We start from the raw sequence: 20,728 nt of genomic DNA, 5'->3' as shown, positions 1-20,728 counted from the left end.
ATCAGAACTTAATTGGCATTGTTAGTGTAGTAGTTTACATGAATGATATTAGTTATGAGTAGATCAAGCAGAGTCACCGGAGATTTATAGGGCTATTTGATTCCATGAAGATGCAACTTATGCAGATCAGATTTTTATTCATGATTGAATTCTTTGTGTATTTAAGATAAATAGAAGCAGAACAATAATTATTTTTTAGATAAAAAAACAGATTCATCTGAATTTTTTTTAAAACAGATTCACCTCTTCAGAAATTGGACCATAATATTTTCATATACAAAGATAAAAAGTAGCTTTTTACCATTAACAAACAAAAGGTATACTAATATTTTTCATGTATTTTGTTTTTCCCACCTTGTAGTTAGTTTTATTTAGTACTTTTATTTCGTTGAACTGGTATAGTTTCCTGAAAATTAGTGAAGTGTGAAATTTTAACGTATATCAAGATTCACCAAGTAACTAGGAGTCCATGTTGAAAAGATCAATATATGGCTTCATATACGTAACAACACTTAATACATATTTAGACGCAGCGAGAGAGATGAACCTCGCTCTATAGGGTTACATGCATCCAGATCGAGCTGCTTATTGTAAGAAATACAATGTTTACAACACTACAGTAATTAACCACCGGACAACGAAAGCTGTGGCTGGCATTACATTTTATGGTTACAAATATTGAAACAGACGCGCACAAACAATATGGTCATGGCCATGACTGACATCAGAGTGTAAAATCAGTTGTGACCGCCGGGCAACTTATCCTTGATTTTTTCCATAATCCCTTTCTTCTCGTAAGGCTGCTCTCCGGGAGCAGTAGTTCCATATTCTCCAGTAGCACCATAGGATCCTCCGCTAACTGGAGTACTAGTAGTATGAGTCTGATATTGCTCCTGATCATTGTGACCACCAGGCAGCTTGTCCTTGATCTTTTCCATGATTCCTTTCTTCTCATGAGGCTGCTCTCCAGTACCAGTTGTTCCATACTCTCCAGGAGTACCATATGATTCTCCAGTGACTACTGCTTGTGTCTGATGCTCCTGCTTGTGGCCTCCAGGAAACGTGTCCTTAATCTTTTCCTTGATGCCCTTTTTCCTTCTCCCTCCCTCTCCATCATCCTCAGACTACAATCCCCAATACCAACTTCTCAAAATTAGTCCATTTGATGTACTTATATATATTTTCTTTTTTGACACTTCTTGTTCAAGGCTCTTAGTAGAGGAGATAGAGACTAGCGAGGCATTAGACTAGGGGCGGATCTAGGAAGAGTCATGGGCCGGGGACACGTGTCCCCCCTAAATCTTTTCCTACAATTTTATTTTACCATTCTAAATTTTGCAAAATTACAAAAGTGTTCCGACAAAATTTAAAATTATATAGGTGTTTCCGAAAATTTGTTTGGTGTCCCCACAATTTGGATCTTAGATCCGCCCCTGATTAGACCCACTAGAACTACAAAGAAAAACTGTGCAGAAAATAAATGTGAAAGCTTGGTACTTACAGAGCTGGAACTGGAGCTACCAGAGCGCTGGAGCTGGTGTGCACCTGTTGCAGCACCGGTGCCAGTGGACAAGCCGACGCCGTGTGCAGAGCCGCCAGTAGTGTGCTGAGTAGGGTTTTGGTAGTCGTCTGTCTGACCAACTGGATTGCCGTATGCATCATCACTTCCATGGTGGTTCTGTCCCTCATATCCTCCTTCTCCATAGCTTGCCATTTTCAAATCTTTAAACAACTGAGTTTCTAGTATTATATGTAAGTGATTGTTTGATATTTGCAGTTGAGTTGCAATGGTTTATAAAGGCTTGGGAATGTGGTATAGGCCAACAAGGTTGTGACACGTGCCGGCTTGGCTGGGATATTGTGCGGTCACTAGAGCAAGACACGTATGGACTAGTCCATGTCGGTATACTATGTCGGCCTGGATGAGATTTGCAATATTTTGTGGTAGATAAGATATTGATTGTCCTGACAGATGTATCTCCATAGCTATCATACTGAATAATACAGTGTTGAGCAAGCAGATATTACGTAAAATATCAACTTCTCCACTCACTAAGTTGTCGACATCTAAAAAGCAAAGGAACGCGTATGTGGCATTTCCATATCGTCATTCTAGATGATTTCTGTGAAGTCTATCTACAGATGATCTCTCTTCAATATGCGTGGCCTCTTTCAAAATTAGTAGGCCTCATCTATGTTACTTAAAGCACAACTTTCAGCTAGTTATCTTGTCATCATGAGTTTGGACTTTCTTCAGTTTAGTCTTGGCTGGTGGGCTAAACGTCGAGTTAGCTTAATTAGATAAAATAAAGGATCTGGTCCTTTGGGTTTTCTCCTTATTGTGTCATATCTATTGAATTCACTTACACTTATCATATCACAAGTTAGTCAAGAAATGTGGGGAAATCAGAAAAATTTTACTAGAAAGCATGCAGATGCAGACGCTTAAATAATGTAACCAATCAAATCATGTGCACAAGTAAAATTGGAGTAGGAGATAAACTTCAATAAAAAAAGAGAATCCATAATTACACAATATGTATCGTGGAACGTGAGTAAGATGAGCTTAATTTTGTTGGGTGTTTGAATAAGGAAGAGAAGGAGGCTAGCATGGAGGAGAAGAGTGTGTGAGATTAGCCAAGCTGACCGGCCTGGAAACTCATGCTAAATTAAGGGTCTCAGGCTGGCCTGGACATAAAAAGCCTTGTGCATGCATGAGAGCAGGCAAGTCATCCTTGGCTACCAAACACTACTAGCTCACTCTTCTCTTCATGTAAGCCCTATCTTCCTCTTCTTACTCTACTCAACTAGCTACACTTTTAGTTGGTAATTATGCATATTTTCTTCTGAAACTTGGCTATTTATAGCCACTTCCACTAGATTACTAGTGTAGAATAATTTCTACAAGTGTCATGAGATGCCATGGCATATTGTTTTAGCATAATATCAATTCTGTACACTTCCATTCAATTTCATTGTGTAATCAACATAAAGGGTATCAGTGTTTTGATCCTACATCATACGTGATGTTTATTTCCAGATATGTGGTGCTTGACGAAAATAATTTTCCATGCAAGAAGGATGCAAATTCACCATCTTCACCAAGTTACTTTTCAGATTTTTTAGATCTTCCAATGCCCACTACTACAAGCTCCGGTTCTGTTCCAGACTTGGATGTACACTCACATGTTCCATTGTCTAGTGATAGCTCGATCACAACTAAAAATCATGGCCAAATTGACGAAGTGGTTCCAGTGATTCGTCAAACAGAACCCAAGACTTTGCTTAACAAGAACATGAACAATTGCTGGAGACAGTATCTTCAAAAGTAGTGTAATTGATTTCTAAATATAATATGAAATATAAAACTCCTAACAACTTATTGTTGTACCATGTCCAAGGACTAGACACTCGGAACTTAGGATACAAAAGAAAAGTTTGAAGAAATAAAAGGTCAGCTGCCTCAGTATTGATACAAGATATGTATTGGTGACGGAAATTCAATATTAAAGTTGTGAAGTGCCTAGTAGTTGTATATGTGATTTGGAATTTAGAACCGGAGACGTGAGATGTACATGAAACTTTTATAAGCTGATGTTATACCAGATTGAATCACCTTGATCTACAGCGGTTTAGATATTATGTCTTTCATATCACACCCTGCTGCAGCTGATTTAATTTTTACAAAATTACTATGATCCACATACCAAATGAATGTTGTAATTGTGGTAGTATCTCCAAGTTCTGTCACACAGGCCAGGAGTAAGTATATGAATCTTCGCAAAGCCTGGTCGATCAATCATTAATACTCCATCAAAATATTTACAATTGCGTATATTGTGTGGTGGATGCTGCAGATATGTATCTACTAGGAACAACGGTGCTAATATCCGGGACAGGATTGCATGTAACGTTGGTAGAAACACCAAATTTAAAAGGAAAAGGAGCATCTGTTCTTCCAAGATGGAGCCTGTTTCGCAGGAGCTCTTTTCATTTCCTCTGCTTTGATCTTTCTTCTTCTGTTATTGCTTCTGCTGCTGCATCAAATCAACAAGTAGCCCAGAGATCTATTTTACTATAGGATGGACCAATCACCCAAATATAGTAACTAAGAACAAATTTATATGTAATTTATTGTTACCACATTCTTTCAATATATTTTTTGTCATACACTATCAGCATGTTTATAGCATTAGAGAAGAGTCTTTGTAAAGTACTTGAGCCCCTTTCTTTTGTAAGGAAGGCAATTTGGCCGTCGAGACCTCTCTCATCCAATGTCTTTGAATAAACATTGTAACATATGGCGAAAATGGCGCTTGAGTAAGTACAAAACGCAACTCCTTGTATGCTTTGCTTCTGGATAATACCTACAGCCCATGGCATTGGCATGGGTGCATCATATATCAAGTCCGATAAATGCAAATCCAGTACCAGAACACTCAGTCCTCGTTAAGCAGGCATGTGGTACTGCATCCTTTAGGGAGAGGCACTTAAGTTTGCTGATAAACGCTAATGACCACGCTTGTAGTCCAGTCAAATGTACTATCTGTTATGTGCCAACTCATCAAAGAAATACACATCATTGTCCAGCACAGCACTTCCGTGAAAAGATTAACAGAAAGTTAACGAACTGGTATATATTATTATTTTAGTATTTTAAACGAGTAGTCATGGAGATCGGGTAGGTACTTGATACATTTTAACGAGTCAAAAAAATCTTGCTCCCGAATTATCTCCCAAATTGTGAAAATAAAGGACAGAATCTCCATTCTTTCAAAATATTTGCGTACACAGAGAAACGGATGGCATAGAGCAGCGGACGCACAGATGTTCTTAATTTTTGTTCCTGAAGTGGTAATATTTTTGTACAATTGTAATAATCCTTGTAGTACTTCATACAGGCATTCATAGAAGTAACCATCTCAATTAAAAGGAGTTCGCAATTTTTAAAGGCCAGTGACCAAGAATTCAAGAAAGTACCATAAATAAGCTCATCCAGTTTGAAGATCATACTTGCCTCAACTGGTTTATTTCTGCGCGCTTCTAAATCTTCAAAACTTGAACAGCCTTACAATCGACGTATTATAGCATAATGTGTTTTCATCTGCTACATTGAGTAATAGATAAAGGAAGGCACCTTCTGAATTATTATAAGTGCATGGCCAATGAAGGTGTATAAACAGCTTCAGGATGATAGTGAAGCATTTCCTTCAACATCATTTCCCTAATCATCTGTTCTCCCATATTCTCATTGATGTCGAGGTCCATCGGGATTTGTGCAGGAGGATTACGACTTGAATCATAAAGGCTTGACATAAAAGGATGTCGAAGAGCTTCTGTGACTGTTATTCTCTTGGATGGATCGAATACTAGCATCCGCTGCAATAAGTCCAATGCTAATGGATCAGCCTGGGGATATAGAGAAGGAAACCGAATTCCTCTGGTGTAGGGTAGTGATCTGATGAACCTCCTAGCCTTAGGATTATCAATGAATTCAAGATCAGCATCAACCTGGCTTCCAAGAATGCTGATGATTAGTTTAAGCTGGTTGAGGGCTTCGGTCCCAGGAAAGAGGGGTTTTCGCCCAAGGATTTCTGCAAAGATGCATCCTACAGACCAGACGTCAATTGAGGTCCCATAGTTGTCACAGCAGAGGAGGAGCTCAGGTGCACGGTACCAACGAGTGACAACATACTCAGTCATAAACTGTCCGTTGTCCCTACCTTTACGTGCCAATCCGAAATCACATATCTTTAATTCACAATTGGCATTGACGAGGAGATTACCAGGCTTTAAATCACGGTGAAGAACATTTGCTGAGTGAAGATACTTTAAACCACAAAGTAACTGGAAGCACAAATGTCATCAGTCAAGCGAAACATATATGCAATGAAAATATATAGTATAATTCAGGGAGTTCCTATACCATATAGTATAGAGATACCATTCCACTCATTGCATTTGCTTATACTACTAGTTTATCCCAAGCAGTTGTCACTAGCAAACCCATCGAATTTTAAGGAGATCAATTTAAACCAGGTTTTCAACTTCATATAATTGAAAGTCCATGAAGATAGAAAATTGTATTGGAAGAGACGAGGTTGTACCTGATATAAGAAATACTTGCAGTGATCAGTTGATAGCGGTTGAGGGGACTTTATAATATGATGAAGATCAGTATCCATCAATTCATAAACCAAGTAGACATCCTGAAAACTCGTTTTGTAAACAGGCATCATCACATCTTTGAGAGCAATCACATTCTCGTGCCTGATATGGCGGAGTAGCTTCAACTCCCTCAGAGTTCTCAACGCGTCAATCCTATTCCCAAACACGTTATTAATCTTCTTGATCGCCACTTTCTCATTAGTCTCTTTGTTAACCGAAGAACACACTACACCATACGCTCCCCTGCCTATGGACTTGATCGGAACATACTTAGTATCGATCTCAAACACAGTGTGGGATATAGTGTAGTAATGTTTCCGTCCTATCACATTACTGTACGGTGCCTCCACACGTCTCGCCATCTCGCTGCAAATCAATCTAGAGATTAAGCACTAATGACACGAATAATGAAGAAATTTCGCGGAATCAGGTGAAACATCAAACAATTCACTTACGGGCTGCAGCAGGATGATCTCCTGGAGATTTTATTAGTTGATGAACGATAACGTATTACTAAGAAACACGGAGAGTTTTTCTTCGAGTTGAATTCGCCGCAACTAGTTAGCAACTTTAATTAGACATAAAGCATGATAAATGAAACTCAAAAGCAAGGAAATTCAGTAAACAAAAGATTTAGTGCAAAAATGGATATGATGAGGGTGGTAAGGGAATTCAAAGAAAAGAAGGGAATTGTAAAGCAAGCAAAAGGGCGGTGGCAGAGAAGGCCCCGTGACTCACAAGTCTTTGTTTGCACTCTACAAACACTACTGCTGCTATGTTTATGGCTGCTACCCAATTCTCCTCTGCTCCACATTATATTTCTTCTTCTGCTCAATTATTATTTTACTTGCTACTTTTCTTTATTCTTTCTTGCTCTCTTGAACACTTCAACTTTGATTTATTTATGCATGCAGTGCAGAGTTTTCTGCCAACTTGGACCGCTGATGGCTTTTCACTCTGTTGGTTCATTTCGTCTTTTTCTCATCCACCTGTTTCTAAATATTTTAATCTAAATTCTTAACTTAACATAGGGGTGGCAATATCAGACACGACCCGAAACCCGACACGAACCCGACCCAACCCGAAACCCGATTTACTGAGACAGAAACCCGAAAGTGACCCGAAAATCACCCGATTGACCCGAAATGGACCCGAAATGACCCGAAATTAGAATTTCATTTCTAATAACTTCAATTTTAAGTTTTATTCGATTTCAAGTGATTTTAGCTTGACCCGAAATCGACCCGATTGCTGACACGAACACGACCCGTTACCCGAAATTGCCACCCCTAACTTAACATGACATGAATTTTGTGCTTGGTTCTGTGGATACAATTGCAGCACCATGGAATAAAATTACTTATTTCCAGGAAATGATTGTTTCTAAATGGTTCTATTATTATTATTATTATCATCATTATTATTATTATTGTTGGTGTTATTATGTAATAAGACTCTATTACGTAAATTCGAAAACATTTATTGCGTAAATTTTTTAAAATATATATATAAAAAAATTCAGACAAAAACAAATAAGATAGTTGAGGGTATTAATTTGTGCGGCCGGAGGATGTGACAACCGGGTTTAGGCAGAAAAGTTGGATTAAAGTCGAAGGCCACAATAAATTTACGACAAGTGTAGTATAGCTGTAGTGGCTTGCGTCCAGTCAAAGTGCGAAACATTCCAAATACATTCCGGTGCAAATAAGTAATCGAGCAACGGAATTATTGCATTTTCGTGAAATATAAGCACCACCACGTGGAAAGTACAAGCAAAGCTAAAGCCGCCGGCTCTCTTTCTCTTTGGTATCCTCAACAGTTTTCATCCTGTTATTTCCTGCATTGTGCACATACATTATACATCCATACTTGCCTGTATTATCATTCAGGAAGGCCACCTAACTTGAGATATCTTCTAGTTGGCCTAACTTGTCAATCTCCACAACATGATTTCATGACATATCTGAAATCCATTCTACAGATGGGATCTTAAGCAAATATCACAAACTATTCAACAAGAACCACATATTCACTACCAAACTATTAGGGTGCCCCTAACGCAATATTCGACATGATCATGCTTGATATCTCAATGCGCTTCATGGCCACGGTTGTTGTTGACATCTGCAAGATAAGAATATCAGTGACTTCACTCAACACCAGTTTTCGACAGATATGTGAATAGCAAATAAGCACGTGAATATCGCGCTAAGCATGAACTTAAATGTTTCTGTTACCTGGTCATTTTTGCTCTAGAAATTAATGTAAGATTAGGAAAACACTTGCTAAATTGTTCTAGTTCCTCTTTCAGATAATCTTGTGTGGTTCTTGGAGATTAAGCACATGTTAAGTCTATTAATCAAGCGCCTTTGTGATTGTGACCATAATATAAAGCAGACTGAAAATCAAGTGGTCAACAAACGACATAATCATTCAGGTTTAAAACACAACAGTAACTAGCATATGGCAAAACATAAAGAATTAGGTGCCCACTGCTATGACAATAACAACTTTGGTCGCTCCGGAAACGAAACTCATTTAATTAAAACATATACATCCCAGATCACAAACCAACTAGCACTGATCCATGCAATAGACACACAAATTTCAAAAAAAAAAATAAAAAAATATCTCAGTTGAGGCCCAAACAAGTTCCTTATTAAGTTAAAATTGCTGTGCATATCTAAATGGAGCATGCTCACAAGTAACACGAGTATCTGTTATATCATATTGCATCCTTTGGTTTACAAGCCCAATTATTGGCTGAGGTTGCATAAAAGAGTTTGCTTAATGGTTCATTAACCATTGGTAAAAACGATCATCATCTCCCTGAAGAGACGACCTCGTTTGTTTCATGATATTTGCAGGTACTTAAAATCTAAAAGTATTTCAACTTTCATGCAGTCGAGTTACAACTCACAATTCCAAGGAAATACAAAATCACTGCTTGGTTCATCACTAGTTAAGTAGTAGTTACATAGTTTTGGTACATTGAATATAATGATTACATAAATATGTAACATGGATTGACCATGGGTTAGCTAAGTCCCATGTTCTGATGCAACTACAAGTACCTTGAAACTAGAAGTTCCTTTGTCTGACTTCAAAAAAACTAAAATAAAACAACTTAATTAAGTTCCAAGGAACTTGCTCTTACACAACTGTGTTACATCCAAACAAACAAGGCTGGAAGTTAACAAGTTTTTATTTGTGTTTTCCTGAACATTGTGAATTTCTTTTTCTTCTCATACAAGACTGTTGGAATTTCGATATGAAATTGAAACTGAATACTAATTAATTAGCTTGATTGTGTTTTTATATTGTTTGATTGTGTTTTAATATTACATGATTGTGAAAAGAATTATAATTCAAGGCTACAGGGTGGCACTAATCATGCAAATTTGTTTGAGACCGAACTCTATATAAAGAGTACTATGACGAATAAATTTATAAGCTTCCACAAATATTCTATCTCTTGCATCCCTGTATAAAAAAGCCAACAAACACAAAGAAAGAAAGATTAATATGAGAAGTGATGATGAACATACATATGGCAATCTTCTCAGAGAATATGTTTGGAAAAATTCAATTCATGGAAATTGCTTTGTATCTCTGAACAGTGGTTTTTATAGCTTGTTCAACTGGTAGCCTCTCCAAACTTGATGCACCATAAAACCCATGAACTCCAGTGGTTCTTTTCAGTATGAATTCTGCTTCTTCAGGACCAGATATAGGACCTGTAAACCACACACCAGTTTCTTTTAAGCTAAGCTACATGAACCAACAAAAATATAGAATACATATGCTCTTAATAATAATGCTCGTACACTTCTCATGTACCAATGCACCAATGGAATCTGACATAAATTTAACCCAAATATACACATAAAACGCTTATACATTGATCATGGCTGATATATATGATTAATAAAATACAGTTTATTATGACCTTACTGGTTCCGATGGCTGATATATGTAATTAATAAAACACAGTTCATAGATGTAACCGGTTCCAAGGACAAACCTCCATGACAGAGCACGATAGTGCCAGGATTGATTCTATGAGCAGCATCAGCAATCGCTTGTACACGAGATACACTTTCCTCTAGCGAGACTGACGTTTTTGCACCAATTGACCCAGATGTTGTTAAACCCATATGAGCAACTATGATAGAAGCCCCAGCTTTAGCCATTGCATCAGATTCTTCTTTGTTAAAAGCATAAGGGGTCGTCAAGAATCCCATTTTATGAGCTTTTCCAATCATCTCAACCTCCAGGCTGAACGAATCAAGGGGAAAAGTGAAAACGATAGTGTTACGTACACATAAAAGTACTATATGCCAAACTTGATACAAATCTCTGGTAAACTGTAAACACATTTTTACAAGTTACCTATAACCCATTCCAGTTTCTTCCAGATTCTGTCTAAAGTTACCATCAAAAAGACCAACAGTTGGAAAATTCTGCACTCCAGAAAACCCAATGGACTCTAGCTGCTTCAGGAAGTAATCCATCCTACGGAAAGGATCAGTTCCACATACTCCAGCCAGCACTGGTACTTCTTTTACCACCTGGACATGAATTTTATCAAGGGGTCATGTTCTCAAACAAATCATGTCCGACTTCTAACTACACAAAGCAGATTTTCATATGAGAATTACTAGCCATACCATCATGAAATAACAGATAAACTATGCATAAAACATATTACGACAGTCATGATAGTTATGATTATGTTGCCTTAAAATTTTGATAGTTTTATTTTCCAGACATTTCAAATTTTAAGTTAAAAAAGTAGTCAAACATCAGTCAAACCCATCCTACAGAAGTTATCTGACTGGAGTTTGACTCTTTAAGTCTGTATATATGTTCACTCAAATTCCAGATAATTTCACAAAAAGCTTTATAAGCAGTTTGCATAAAGAACCCGACACAATCCTGCAAATAGTACATACAGGTAAAACTTCATTAGCCATGTCAAGCACTATAGCGTTTGCATCAGCGAAAGGTAATAATCCAGCTAGAGAACCCCTTCCTGCCATACGAAAGCGCCCAGAGTTGTACAAGACTATCAGATCCACGCCACCAGCTTCCTCAAACTTTGCAGATATGCCAGTCCCAGCACCGGCCCCTATGATAGGTTTCCCTGCCTTTATTTGATTTTTAAGTTGCTGAAGTATTGTCTGTGTTCTTTGCAAGGTTTCTACAACATAAATCAGAAGATGATTAAATAACAACTTCATAAGTTTGAGTCTTGATTACCTTCTTAAGATAATATAAAAGTGATATATGATAATAATGTAAAGTTACAGACAAATATATGTGAGTATGAGACATGACCAATAGTCAGATGTTTAATAGTTATATATTCATGTATTTATTTTCTGCATGAGAAACTGCAAAATTATTAACTACACAATTTGGACCACAAAACTGCAGGCACCATGTATCCTGCAGATATCTTCAAGAGAGGGGTAGCTTCCGTAACAAGTGCTCCACTGGGACAGGGTGGGCTTTTTTTATAATTTTCCCCACTTAATCTGGGCAACTGACCAACGATGCTCTTTTAAATTGAAACTCAGACATCATAAAAAGAACAGATCCAGTTATATTAATGGGATGCAGAAAAGGTGCTCAATTTTGTGCATATTGGGACAAAGTTGATACTTTAAGGGGCCTTGTGACTTTAGGTTTAAAAAATTTAATAATAATTATGAGTAGCATACTCATACAAGAAAGGAAAACATAGCAACCTGGTTTTGCATTAGGAAAGTCACTCAAGCTGTAAGAAATAACTCCACTGTCCTGGGGCTTCGTTCCGGAACCAGAGTTACCTATCTTAAGGTCTTCATCAGGTTTGGAAACAGCTTGATGATGATTATGGCCTTTGACACACTTAAAAATCTTCAAGAACGAGTCCACTAATTCATTTGCAAATTCGGGATCATTTATATGGTAAGGTAGAATCTTGATCTGTCATTAGTTTCAAATTGAGCAAACATATAGATAGACATAATACATAAAATCACAAGTACAATTCGCGAGAAAAGTATATTTGATAACTGCAAATATGCCACATGATTAATAATGCAGTACCTGCCTATCTTCATTCACTTTGATTAGACTCTTTAGTTCATTGATGAGGATGTGTGTCGTATCAGGATCAAAAAAAGGCTTTCCTGCTGCATCTAAAGCAGATATACCTTTCTCTGGTAAGCAAACACAAATCTTGGATGATGAATTATTCAATCTGTCTGCTATAAAACTAGCAATTTTTTTGTTTTCCTCATCGGTCGTTCTCATCAATGTGACCTGGAAAAAACAGCAGCTAGCCCTGTTAGCTATTAGTACTTATCATATTAAACTTCTAAATATGAAGGCATATCTTACTATCAACTGCAATATACAGTACCGTCATTAACTCTACCTAGAAATAGTTTCTGAACTAAGCAACTCACTTCGAGAAACCAAAGGGTACTATCCTACCATATTCAAATCACGTTATCTGTTTGTTTCGGTCACTCTTTGTATGTCAAATATTGTCAATCACCTCCATTAACCGACCATAGTCATGATATTACGTAATCTAGGAGATTTAAAGTTTAGACTCAACATCAATTGAAAACAAAAAATACATTATGAAAAATAACATGACGTTTGAAATGGGGGGAAAACACTTCACCGGCAGATATCCACACATATGCAATACGGAGTTTAGACTGACATTTTTTGACCTGATTGAACCATAAAATTATTAAAAAAGCAACAAAGAAATATTTTACCTGTTCATTATGTTCATAAGTCTTTCTTTGCTGAAACTCACTAGGAACAGTACCTTTAGCTCCAAAATTCACCATATCCAAGGCTCCCACACTTAAAACAAGCGGTACCTTATTCTCTAAAGTGGCAACAAAGCGAGAACTATCACAAGCCATAACACCTCCAACCACATAGTCTGCGACCTCTGTTGTTGTGATGTCCAAAACACCCTTAAAAAAGAAAACAATGATTAATAGATACATGAAGCATATGTTTCAAAAAATCATTAATCTCTTTCTAAGTTCTAGCTAGTTTCCCCTGACAGAGAGGAGAGTCATTATCATCAGCCTTCAGCTCCCATAACGATTCTAAATTTTTCGGATATTTGACATTTTTTTAAGTGAATTAAATCTGGACCATTTATAGCACTAGATGCAGCTTTGCCACTGGGCCATCGCTGATTCTTCATAATTGGACTTTTTTAAGGACAAGCGCAGACAGAATACCTAAATACTACCTCTGTTCCACTTCATATTTCACACAAGTTACAACAATCATTTTAAAGAGCAGAGAATTTCACAAGGAAGATACTCTTAGTTTATATGTATCGCCATCAAGCCTTTAGGAACAAAATGTTTTACACAAGGCATTCATTATAATAGTCGGCCCCGAGTATAACTACTTGAGCTTGAGGCCGCTTACAAGGTGACGCAGAACAGAAACAAAAAAATTATAAAGATCAAACTCTTGAGAGAGTAAAATTAAGTAAATGAGTATCTATTCATTCTTCAATATTTTTGTTTGCTTGCTCTTGTGTCTTCTATATACCCTCCACCATTTTATTAGCAGAATTGTTAGGCTTCTCTGGTCAGTCACCCAGATCTACCACATGCTTTGGAATGTAGGTATATACATTGGAGAAAGGAGAGGTGCCAGTTGAGATGTGAACAGCACTATTGTACGAAACTCTGCCTGTGCCAAGGCTATATCCCACTGTTTGTGTTTTTCTTGCAAATGCAACGAATCAGATTTCGTAATGTTTTATTTACCACCTCAGTTTGCCCATCCATCTGAGGATGAGCTGTGCTAAGCTTTGACCCAAAAAGCTTCCATAAAATTACCCAAAATTGAGCAAAAAGTTTACTATCACGATCAGATGTCATTGTTTTTTTTTTGTCGCAAGATACTTTCTCGTATGATGAATGGTATCAGAATACAATAGCCGCTGCCAGGAGTTCCCAGATGTCATTGTTTTAAAGGTGAAAGAAATATTCTATAACGTTATCAGAAGTCCAAGTTCAAGAAATATTTCTGTTATTGATTAGATTTGATTTTGCCGGGGAGGTGAACTTTAGGATTTGATCTTATATCGGAATTTTCTAGATTTCATGAATGATCTTGTACGATCAAAGGCCAGAACCAGACAGCAGAAGCATCTGGTGAATTTCTAATGATGAGAACATATTTGATGAAAGAAATTTGCCTCGAAAGTAACTAATGAATTTTTTGAATACTTTGAACTACCACTAAGCAGTAATGTTTATTGTTGTCGTATCTGTGGTGATAACATATGTGGATTATCACAACACAGAGAAAAAAAAAACATTCATGCAGATCATTTATGTTCCAGTATGACTTGTGACAAAATAGTTTTTTCTGCTATAGAAACACACAGATAAATTCATCAGATAGTACAATGCATCTCTCTAAGACTCTAACCAATTAAACTGCTATGGGTATCTATATATAACATCTGATCAACAACCAAGTAGACATGCTAGAATTCTAATAAATTAAGGAAAGAGAAGAAAGTAACTCCCGGTATCAATTTCATTGCTATATTTACCAGACGAAAAATGCTGCACAACAATAGAAGTGCACGCATGTCTATGCAGACGCCGATCTATGTATAAAGAAAGATGGGGATTTGGTGACCCCATTTCTCCAAGCCATATAAGAGTTAATTACATAGAAATTTAAGGTGGACCACTTTAAAGGAATTACATGGAACCCAGTTCATGAATCTAGTTTAAGCAAATCAAGCAAAAAAGTTCTTGCTCTGACAAATTTATAGTAAATTCAAATCCAACAAAATTTGATTATGCCTAATTAATGATATGATCATCATTATATGCACCCCGAATATTTCTTGAATTGGCTACTATCCATATGTGATATGTCTTATGTTTACATTAAGGTATGTGAACGTCTTCAGAATCCACTAGAGCATGTAAATAAATCACAACTGAATATGAAGGAAAGAAGAAATACCTGTATGAATCCTCCCTTGACAAGATCCTCCATCGCTCTGCCCCCTACCCCAGTGGCATGGAAAACCAGGGTTTCAAACCCTTCTTTATTCAGTCTGTCTTTCACAGCAGTCACACATGGAGTTGTTACACCAAACATAGTTATGCCAACAGTGAATTTCTCATCATCACTACAAGCCTCTTTCAATCTTTCAATTTTTCCAATCACCATTCCAGCAAAGGCAGCACCAGCATTCGATAGAACCGCCCGACTAACTTTGTTAATGCCACATATATCAACCACGGAAGGGAACAATATCAAATCCGATGTGCCAACATAAGGTTCGGTCTGACCGCTGGCTACAGTTGATACAATGACCTTTGGTACTCCAATTGGTAGTGACCTGAAAGCAGATGATAGCAAAGAGGTTCCTCCACTTCCACCGAGCCCAATTACTCCGGTAAGATTACAATTCTTATAAGCTTTAGTGAGGAACTTTTGCAATGCATCATTCATCATTGCAATTGCTTTGCCTCGATCATCGGGAAGCTGCAAGTTATATTTCTCTGATCCTTCAGAGTAGCAAGACAATACATCCTTTCTCGATACAAATTTGAAATCACCAAAACTCTCTGTCTCTTTCTGACTGGTCGAAACATCAACTATCGTTACTTGTACCTGTACATAAATTGCATACAACATCAGTTCTAATATGGAGGGAGAGAATGTAAAGACTTGTTTGTATTTGGCGGGGATGAGTGAAATTGGGGGGGAATGGAATCATACTGAACACTACGTCTTAATAGACTTAAAATAAATCAGCATCCATCTGTACATTCAACTTACACCTAGCATAATTTATACTCATATAATTTGTTCGACAACATGTTCGATATCGAAAATGGAAATCTAATTGATTTACTCATCTAACGAGCAAAATTAAACAGTAACGAATAAGTTAAGTGCATATAGACGATGAGATAGTTGCACACAGAATTATCTCTATAATAGTATAGAACAGTAGAGAGAGAAATGCGGAGGTGAGCGACCTTATCGGAAGAAGTAGGTGAAAAGATGGAGAGATGAGAGCGGAGGGAGTTGGTGAGAAAAGCAAGCTCCTCCATCTTCGTATCGGCGGTTCCGATCACGTAAACAACGGCATCGCCTTTTTCTCCCATTGTTTCACGATCTTTGCGATTGATACAACTAGGATTTAAGTTGACTTGAATCGTCCAGTGTCACTGTAAGTATAAGTACAGTGGAAGCTTCAGCGTGTTTACCGCAACTCTCACGTTTGGCGTCCGAGTAGATGCACGCCTTAGAGCAGGGGTGAGAAAAAACAGATTTGAAACCGAACCGTAATCGAAACCGGGACAAACGGGTCAAAATTGAACCGTCAAAAACTGAAACCGAAACCGAAATCAAAAAAATTAAACCCAACCGTTTTAATTGGTTCGGTTCCGGTTATATTGCAAAACCGAACCGGAAAAAACCGAACCGATTATTAAAATAAATAATTAAATATAATTTTTTATTATCAATATTAATATATTATATGAACATTTGTAAATTTTTTTAAAAATATATATGCAAATCAATCTTAAGCTGCCATACAATTTTAGAAATTTAGTAGCTGGGCTTGTAATTTATATGAAATGGACTTGTATTCTTAATACACACTTCGACACTTCCTAATTTAAGGTGTAGGCTATAAGGCTTCGAGCACAACTACACAAAAACACATTTTGGTTTTTGGTCTTTTGCTGCTGTTAATTTGGTTCAGAAATGGCTGAGCCTCTTGCTACTAATTGTTGAGCCTTTTGCTACTAAGTGTACCTTCACTCCCTCAGTACTTAGAGCAGCTACAGCAGAGGTCCATTTCGTGCCTCGAGCCACGTGAAGTGGTCTGTACATGCAAAAGTGAGGGTCACTACCGTTGGAGCAGAAAGAGAAAAAATGGGCAGGCCCTCCAACTTGGTCCCGTCCCACTTGATTACTTTTATGTTTTAAATTAAGAAAGTTGATAAAGCTGCTGTGTTTCTCTGCCCTGCTGGTTTTATATACGTTATAATCTTAACGTAAACATATTAAAACGGTCACATTTTTTTGGTATAAAAACTCAATTCACTCCTCTTAATGTTCACACTTTTTATTTCTACCAAAAAAAATCCTACAAAAAAAAAAGATGAATCCAAATAATCTTCCCTCTTCAAATCAACAAAATTCAAATTCTCAAAATCCAAACCCTCAATTTCCATTTCCATATCCAAGTCCCTATTTTCCAAATCCGCAAAATTTTACTAATTCTCAAAATCCAAATTTTCAGTATCAATTTTCACATTCTCAGAATTCTCAATTTCCATTTTCATATCCTCAAAATTCTCCTTATCAATTTCCATTTCCTCCATTTTCAAATTCACAATTTGAAACCCAACAAACACCAATCAATATCCAAAATTCTCCGGAAACGCAAGTGCCGGCTTTTGGTCACGAAAACATTATTGATCTAAATGATGATTGCGAAGAAACCGAAGATTTTCGAGAAATTACTGGTCAATGGAGGTGGGTTGAAGATAAACTCTTAATAAGTGCATGGTTGAATGTATCAATTGATCCACTTATCGGTACTGATCAAAAAGCCGAAGCATTTTGGGAACGAATTCATCAATATTGTGAAGAAGATAATCCCGGTGTCATTAAAAGAGGTGTTGTGGCAATGAAAAAAAGGTGGCAAAGAATAAACGAAGGTGCTCAGAAATTTGGTTCGTGTTATGATGAGGCTCAACGAAAAATCGGGAGCGGTTCAAACATGGACAACATAATTGAGAAAGCTCACCTAGATCATTTAACTAATTACAAGAAGAAGTCTAACTTTGAGCTTCATTGGCGTGAGCTTCATAGACATCCCAAGTGGAGAACTCCTCCAACTAGTGCAAGTTCCAAAAGAACTAAATTAAGTAGTTCCGGAGCTTACTCATCAGAAGGAAATAACGATACACCAACATCTGATGAAGTTGAACCGGTTCGTCCTAAAGGTACAAAAGCTGCTAAAAGGAAAGGAAAGGGGAAGGCCTCAACTGCAGAAGTTGATGAATGGGAAGCTTTACGAGTTAATCAAGAAAGAAAAATGGACATAATGGATAGATTAAATGAAATTCGGCTAAAGGAGCTTGAGGCGAAACAATCTGAGATGGATTTACAAGTCATTATGGCGGATACAACGAAAATGAATGACGCTCAGCGGAAGGCTCATGCAAAGATGCTTGAGAAAATTATGGCAAAAAACTAGAGTTGTCTTTTCTTGTTTGTTTTTATTTGTTTGTAAACTAGCCGTTGGAAGCTAGTATTTGTTTGTATTTGTTTGTAAATTAGCCGTTGGAAGTTAGTATTTGTTTGTATTTGTTTGTAAACTAGCCGTTGGAAGCTAGTATTTGTTTTTATTGGTTTGTAAACTAGCCGTTAGAATATATTCGGTTTTCTTTCTATATAAACAAGATGCATCAATTCATTCAATACACATCAACATGAATCAAACACCTACACCAGAAAGCTTCACTAAAGAATTTACTGAAGAATTCATTGAAGAGTTTTGCAATGACACTGAAGACAATCGTCAAGTCGAGCTCTTTCGTAAAATTTATGGTCAGAGTTCAACATCTACGCCTCGAAAATGTATTTACAGAGATCGTGAAGCAGGTCATCAACGTCTGGTGAATGATTATTTTTCACCTAATCCAGTCTATCCAGAAAATATATTTCGACGAAGATTCCGTATGGGAAGACATGTCTTTCTGCGTATTGTGGATGTTGTGACAAATTTTGATCCATACTTTTAACAAAAGCTTGATGCAGCGGGAAGAAAAGGTTTATCACCTTTACAAAAATGCACTGCGGCAATGCGTATGTTGTCATACGGTGTATCTGCTGACGCTATTGATGATTACGTCCGTATTGGAGAAAGTACCGCGGTTGAATGCTTGAAAAAATTCGTCTCCAATGTAATCACGATATTTGAAGGTGAATACTTACGAAAGCCGAACTCAAATGACGTGCAACGCCTATTACAGATGGGTGAGGCTCGTGGTTTTCCTGGTATGATGGGAAGTATTGATTGCATGCACTGGCAATGGAGAAATTGTCCAAAAGCATGGAAGGGGATGTTCATGAGTGGTCACAAAGGAGTTGCAACAATTATATTGGAAGCGGTTGCTTCATCTGATCTATGGATCTGGCATGCATTTATTGGAGTTGCTGGGTCTAATAATGACATAAATGTGTTAGATCGATCACCGGTATTTGATGATGTGCTACAAGGTCGTGCTCCAGAAGTAAATTTCACTATCAATGGAAACAATTATAATATGGGATATTACTTGACCGATGGAATATATCCTGAATGGTCAACATTTGTTAAAACAATACCACATCCACAAAGTGAGAAAAGAAAATTATTTTCAAAATATCAAGAAAGTCAGCGAAAAGACGTTGAACGAGCGTTTGGTGTGTTACAGTCCCGTTTCGCAATTGTACGTGGTCCGGCACGCTTTTGGGACAGAGCAGATCTTGGGAGAATCATGAGAGCGTGCATCATAATACATAATATGATTGTTGAAGACGAGAAGCACACATATGCCACTCAATTTGGTCCACTACCAACTTATGATGATGCAACAAACGGCTTACCGGAACCCAACCTAGGTGAAGAACCTTTTGTCCCGTATGAAACATATATTCAAAATAGTATGCAAATGCGGGATAAACGGATACATCGTCAGCTACAAAATGATTTGGTTGAGCATATCTTTCAGTTTCATAATAATCGTTAATTTTTTTTATTGTAATGTTTAATTTATTATTTCCTTGTGTAATGTTTTTTATTTAATGTTTTTGAATAATTTGGTGCATTTTATTACGGTTCTTTTTCCAATAATATTTTAAAATTTTAATCACTTTAATTTAATTATTATAATTTATATTTTATTTTAGATATTAAAATTAAAATAATTTTATTAATAAACTGCATAAATAAAATTAATTAATGTTACCAGATTCTATCCAAACTGAGTCTAGTAATCTACATAAAAAGACGACATGCACATAATATTAAATGTTTTGAAAATCGTGAAATGGGTCGCACATTGGAGTAGCTTGGCCGTTTCTTTTCCCAGTCCCACTTTTTCTTACGTGGACAGTAAGTGAGGTCTAGAATACCAAAAATTGGTCCGTGCCGCTGTGGATGCTCTTAATGCCTCTGCCACTGATTGCAGTCTATTGTATAAAATTATTGTTTTTGAATTTCGCATTTCAATATATTTTTCGACTTTGTAATTGTTGGTTTTGTAACCGAAACCGAGCCGATTAAAATCGAACCGGGCTTTTAAAACCGAAACCGAATCCGAATCCGAACCGGCGGTTGCGGTTTTCAATTTTAAAAATCGGAGATATATGGTTGCGGTTCCGGTTTTATCCCGAAACCGAGCCGAACCGGCCCATGCTCTCCCCTACCTTAGAGCATCTCCAAGGGGATGCACCTGTTAGCAATAAAATCTAG

General features: G+C 37.1%; 4 protein-coding genes and 1 pseudogene across 5 annotated transcripts; 2 read left to right on the top strand and 3 right to left on the bottom strand.

The window, feature by feature from the left end:
- Window positions 1-472: 472 nt before the first annotated feature.
- LOC108223291 (cold-shock protein CS120) lies at window positions 473-1,780 on the bottom strand. Its single transcript, XM_017397462.2, has 2 exons — window positions 1,502-1,780; window positions 473-1,124 (listed from the first exon to the last, which is right to left on the bottom strand). Exons 1-2 carry the CDS (start codon window positions 1,712-1,714, stop codon window positions 738-740), a joined length of 600 nt encoding a protein of 199 aa, XP_017252951.1. The 5' UTR covers window positions 1,715-1,780; the 3' UTR covers window positions 473-737.
- Window positions 1,781-4,741: 2,961 nt separating this feature from the next.
- LOC108223290 (mitogen-activated protein kinase 4) lies at window positions 4,742-7,076 on the bottom strand. The gene is made up of 3 exons (XM_017397460.2): window positions 6,624-7,076; window positions 6,108-6,534; window positions 4,742-5,847 (listed from the first exon to the last, which is right to left on the bottom strand). Exons 2-3 carry the CDS (start codon window positions 6,528-6,530, stop codon window positions 5,149-5,151), a joined length of 1,122 nt encoding a protein of 373 aa, XP_017252949.1. The 5' UTR covers window positions 6,531-6,534; window positions 6,624-7,076; the 3' UTR covers window positions 4,742-5,148.
- Window positions 7,077-7,779: 703 nt separating this feature from the next.
- On the bottom strand, window positions 7,780-16,547 carry LOC108223136 (toMV susceptible protein tm-1(GCR26)). 2 transcript variants are annotated; one of them, XM_017397236.2, is made up of 10 exons: window positions 16,227-16,547; window positions 15,199-15,855; window positions 12,951-13,157; window positions 12,265-12,480; window positions 11,922-12,141; window positions 11,124-11,371; window positions 10,561-10,739; window positions 10,193-10,446; window positions 9,717-9,905; window positions 7,780-8,292 (listed from the first exon to the last, which is right to left on the bottom strand). In XM_017397236.2, the coding sequence occupies exons 1-9, from the start codon at window positions 16,353-16,355 to the stop codon at window positions 9,754-9,756; spliced, it is 2,262 nt and encodes a 753-aa protein (XP_017252725.1). In that variant the 5' UTR covers window positions 16,356-16,547; the 3' UTR covers window positions 7,780-8,292; window positions 9,717-9,753. The 2 variants fall into 2 exon arrangements, with proteins under 2 accessions (XP_017252725.1, XP_063949826.1); XM_064093756.1 differs by having other exon boundaries at window positions 7,936-8,292; window positions 12,003-12,141; window positions 16,227-16,499.
- Window positions 16,548-17,362: 815 nt separating this feature from the next.
- LOC108221383 (glutathione S-transferase T3-like) lies at window positions 17,363-18,466 on the top strand. Its single transcript, XM_017395265.1, has one exon. The coding sequence runs from the start codon at window positions 17,363-17,365 to the stop codon at window positions 18,464-18,466; it is 1,104 nt and encodes a 367-aa protein (XP_017250754.1).
- A 235-nt stretch (window positions 18,467-18,701) lies between these two features.
- On the top strand, window positions 18,702-20,003 carry LOC108221382 (uncharacterized; annotated as a pseudogene).
- Window positions 20,004-20,728: the final 725 nt, after the last annotated feature.

The sequence above is a fragment of the Daucus carota genome, chromosome 5 (assembly GCF_001625215.2).
Source record: "Daucus carota subsp. sativus chromosome 5, DH1 v3.0, whole genome shotgun sequence".
NCBI classification, from domain to species: domain Eukaryota; kingdom Viridiplantae; phylum Streptophyta; class Magnoliopsida; order Apiales; family Apiaceae; genus Daucus; species Daucus carota.
The sequence above is the reverse complement of the archived record's forward strand: the minus strand, read 5'-3'. Positions and strand labels throughout refer to the sequence as shown.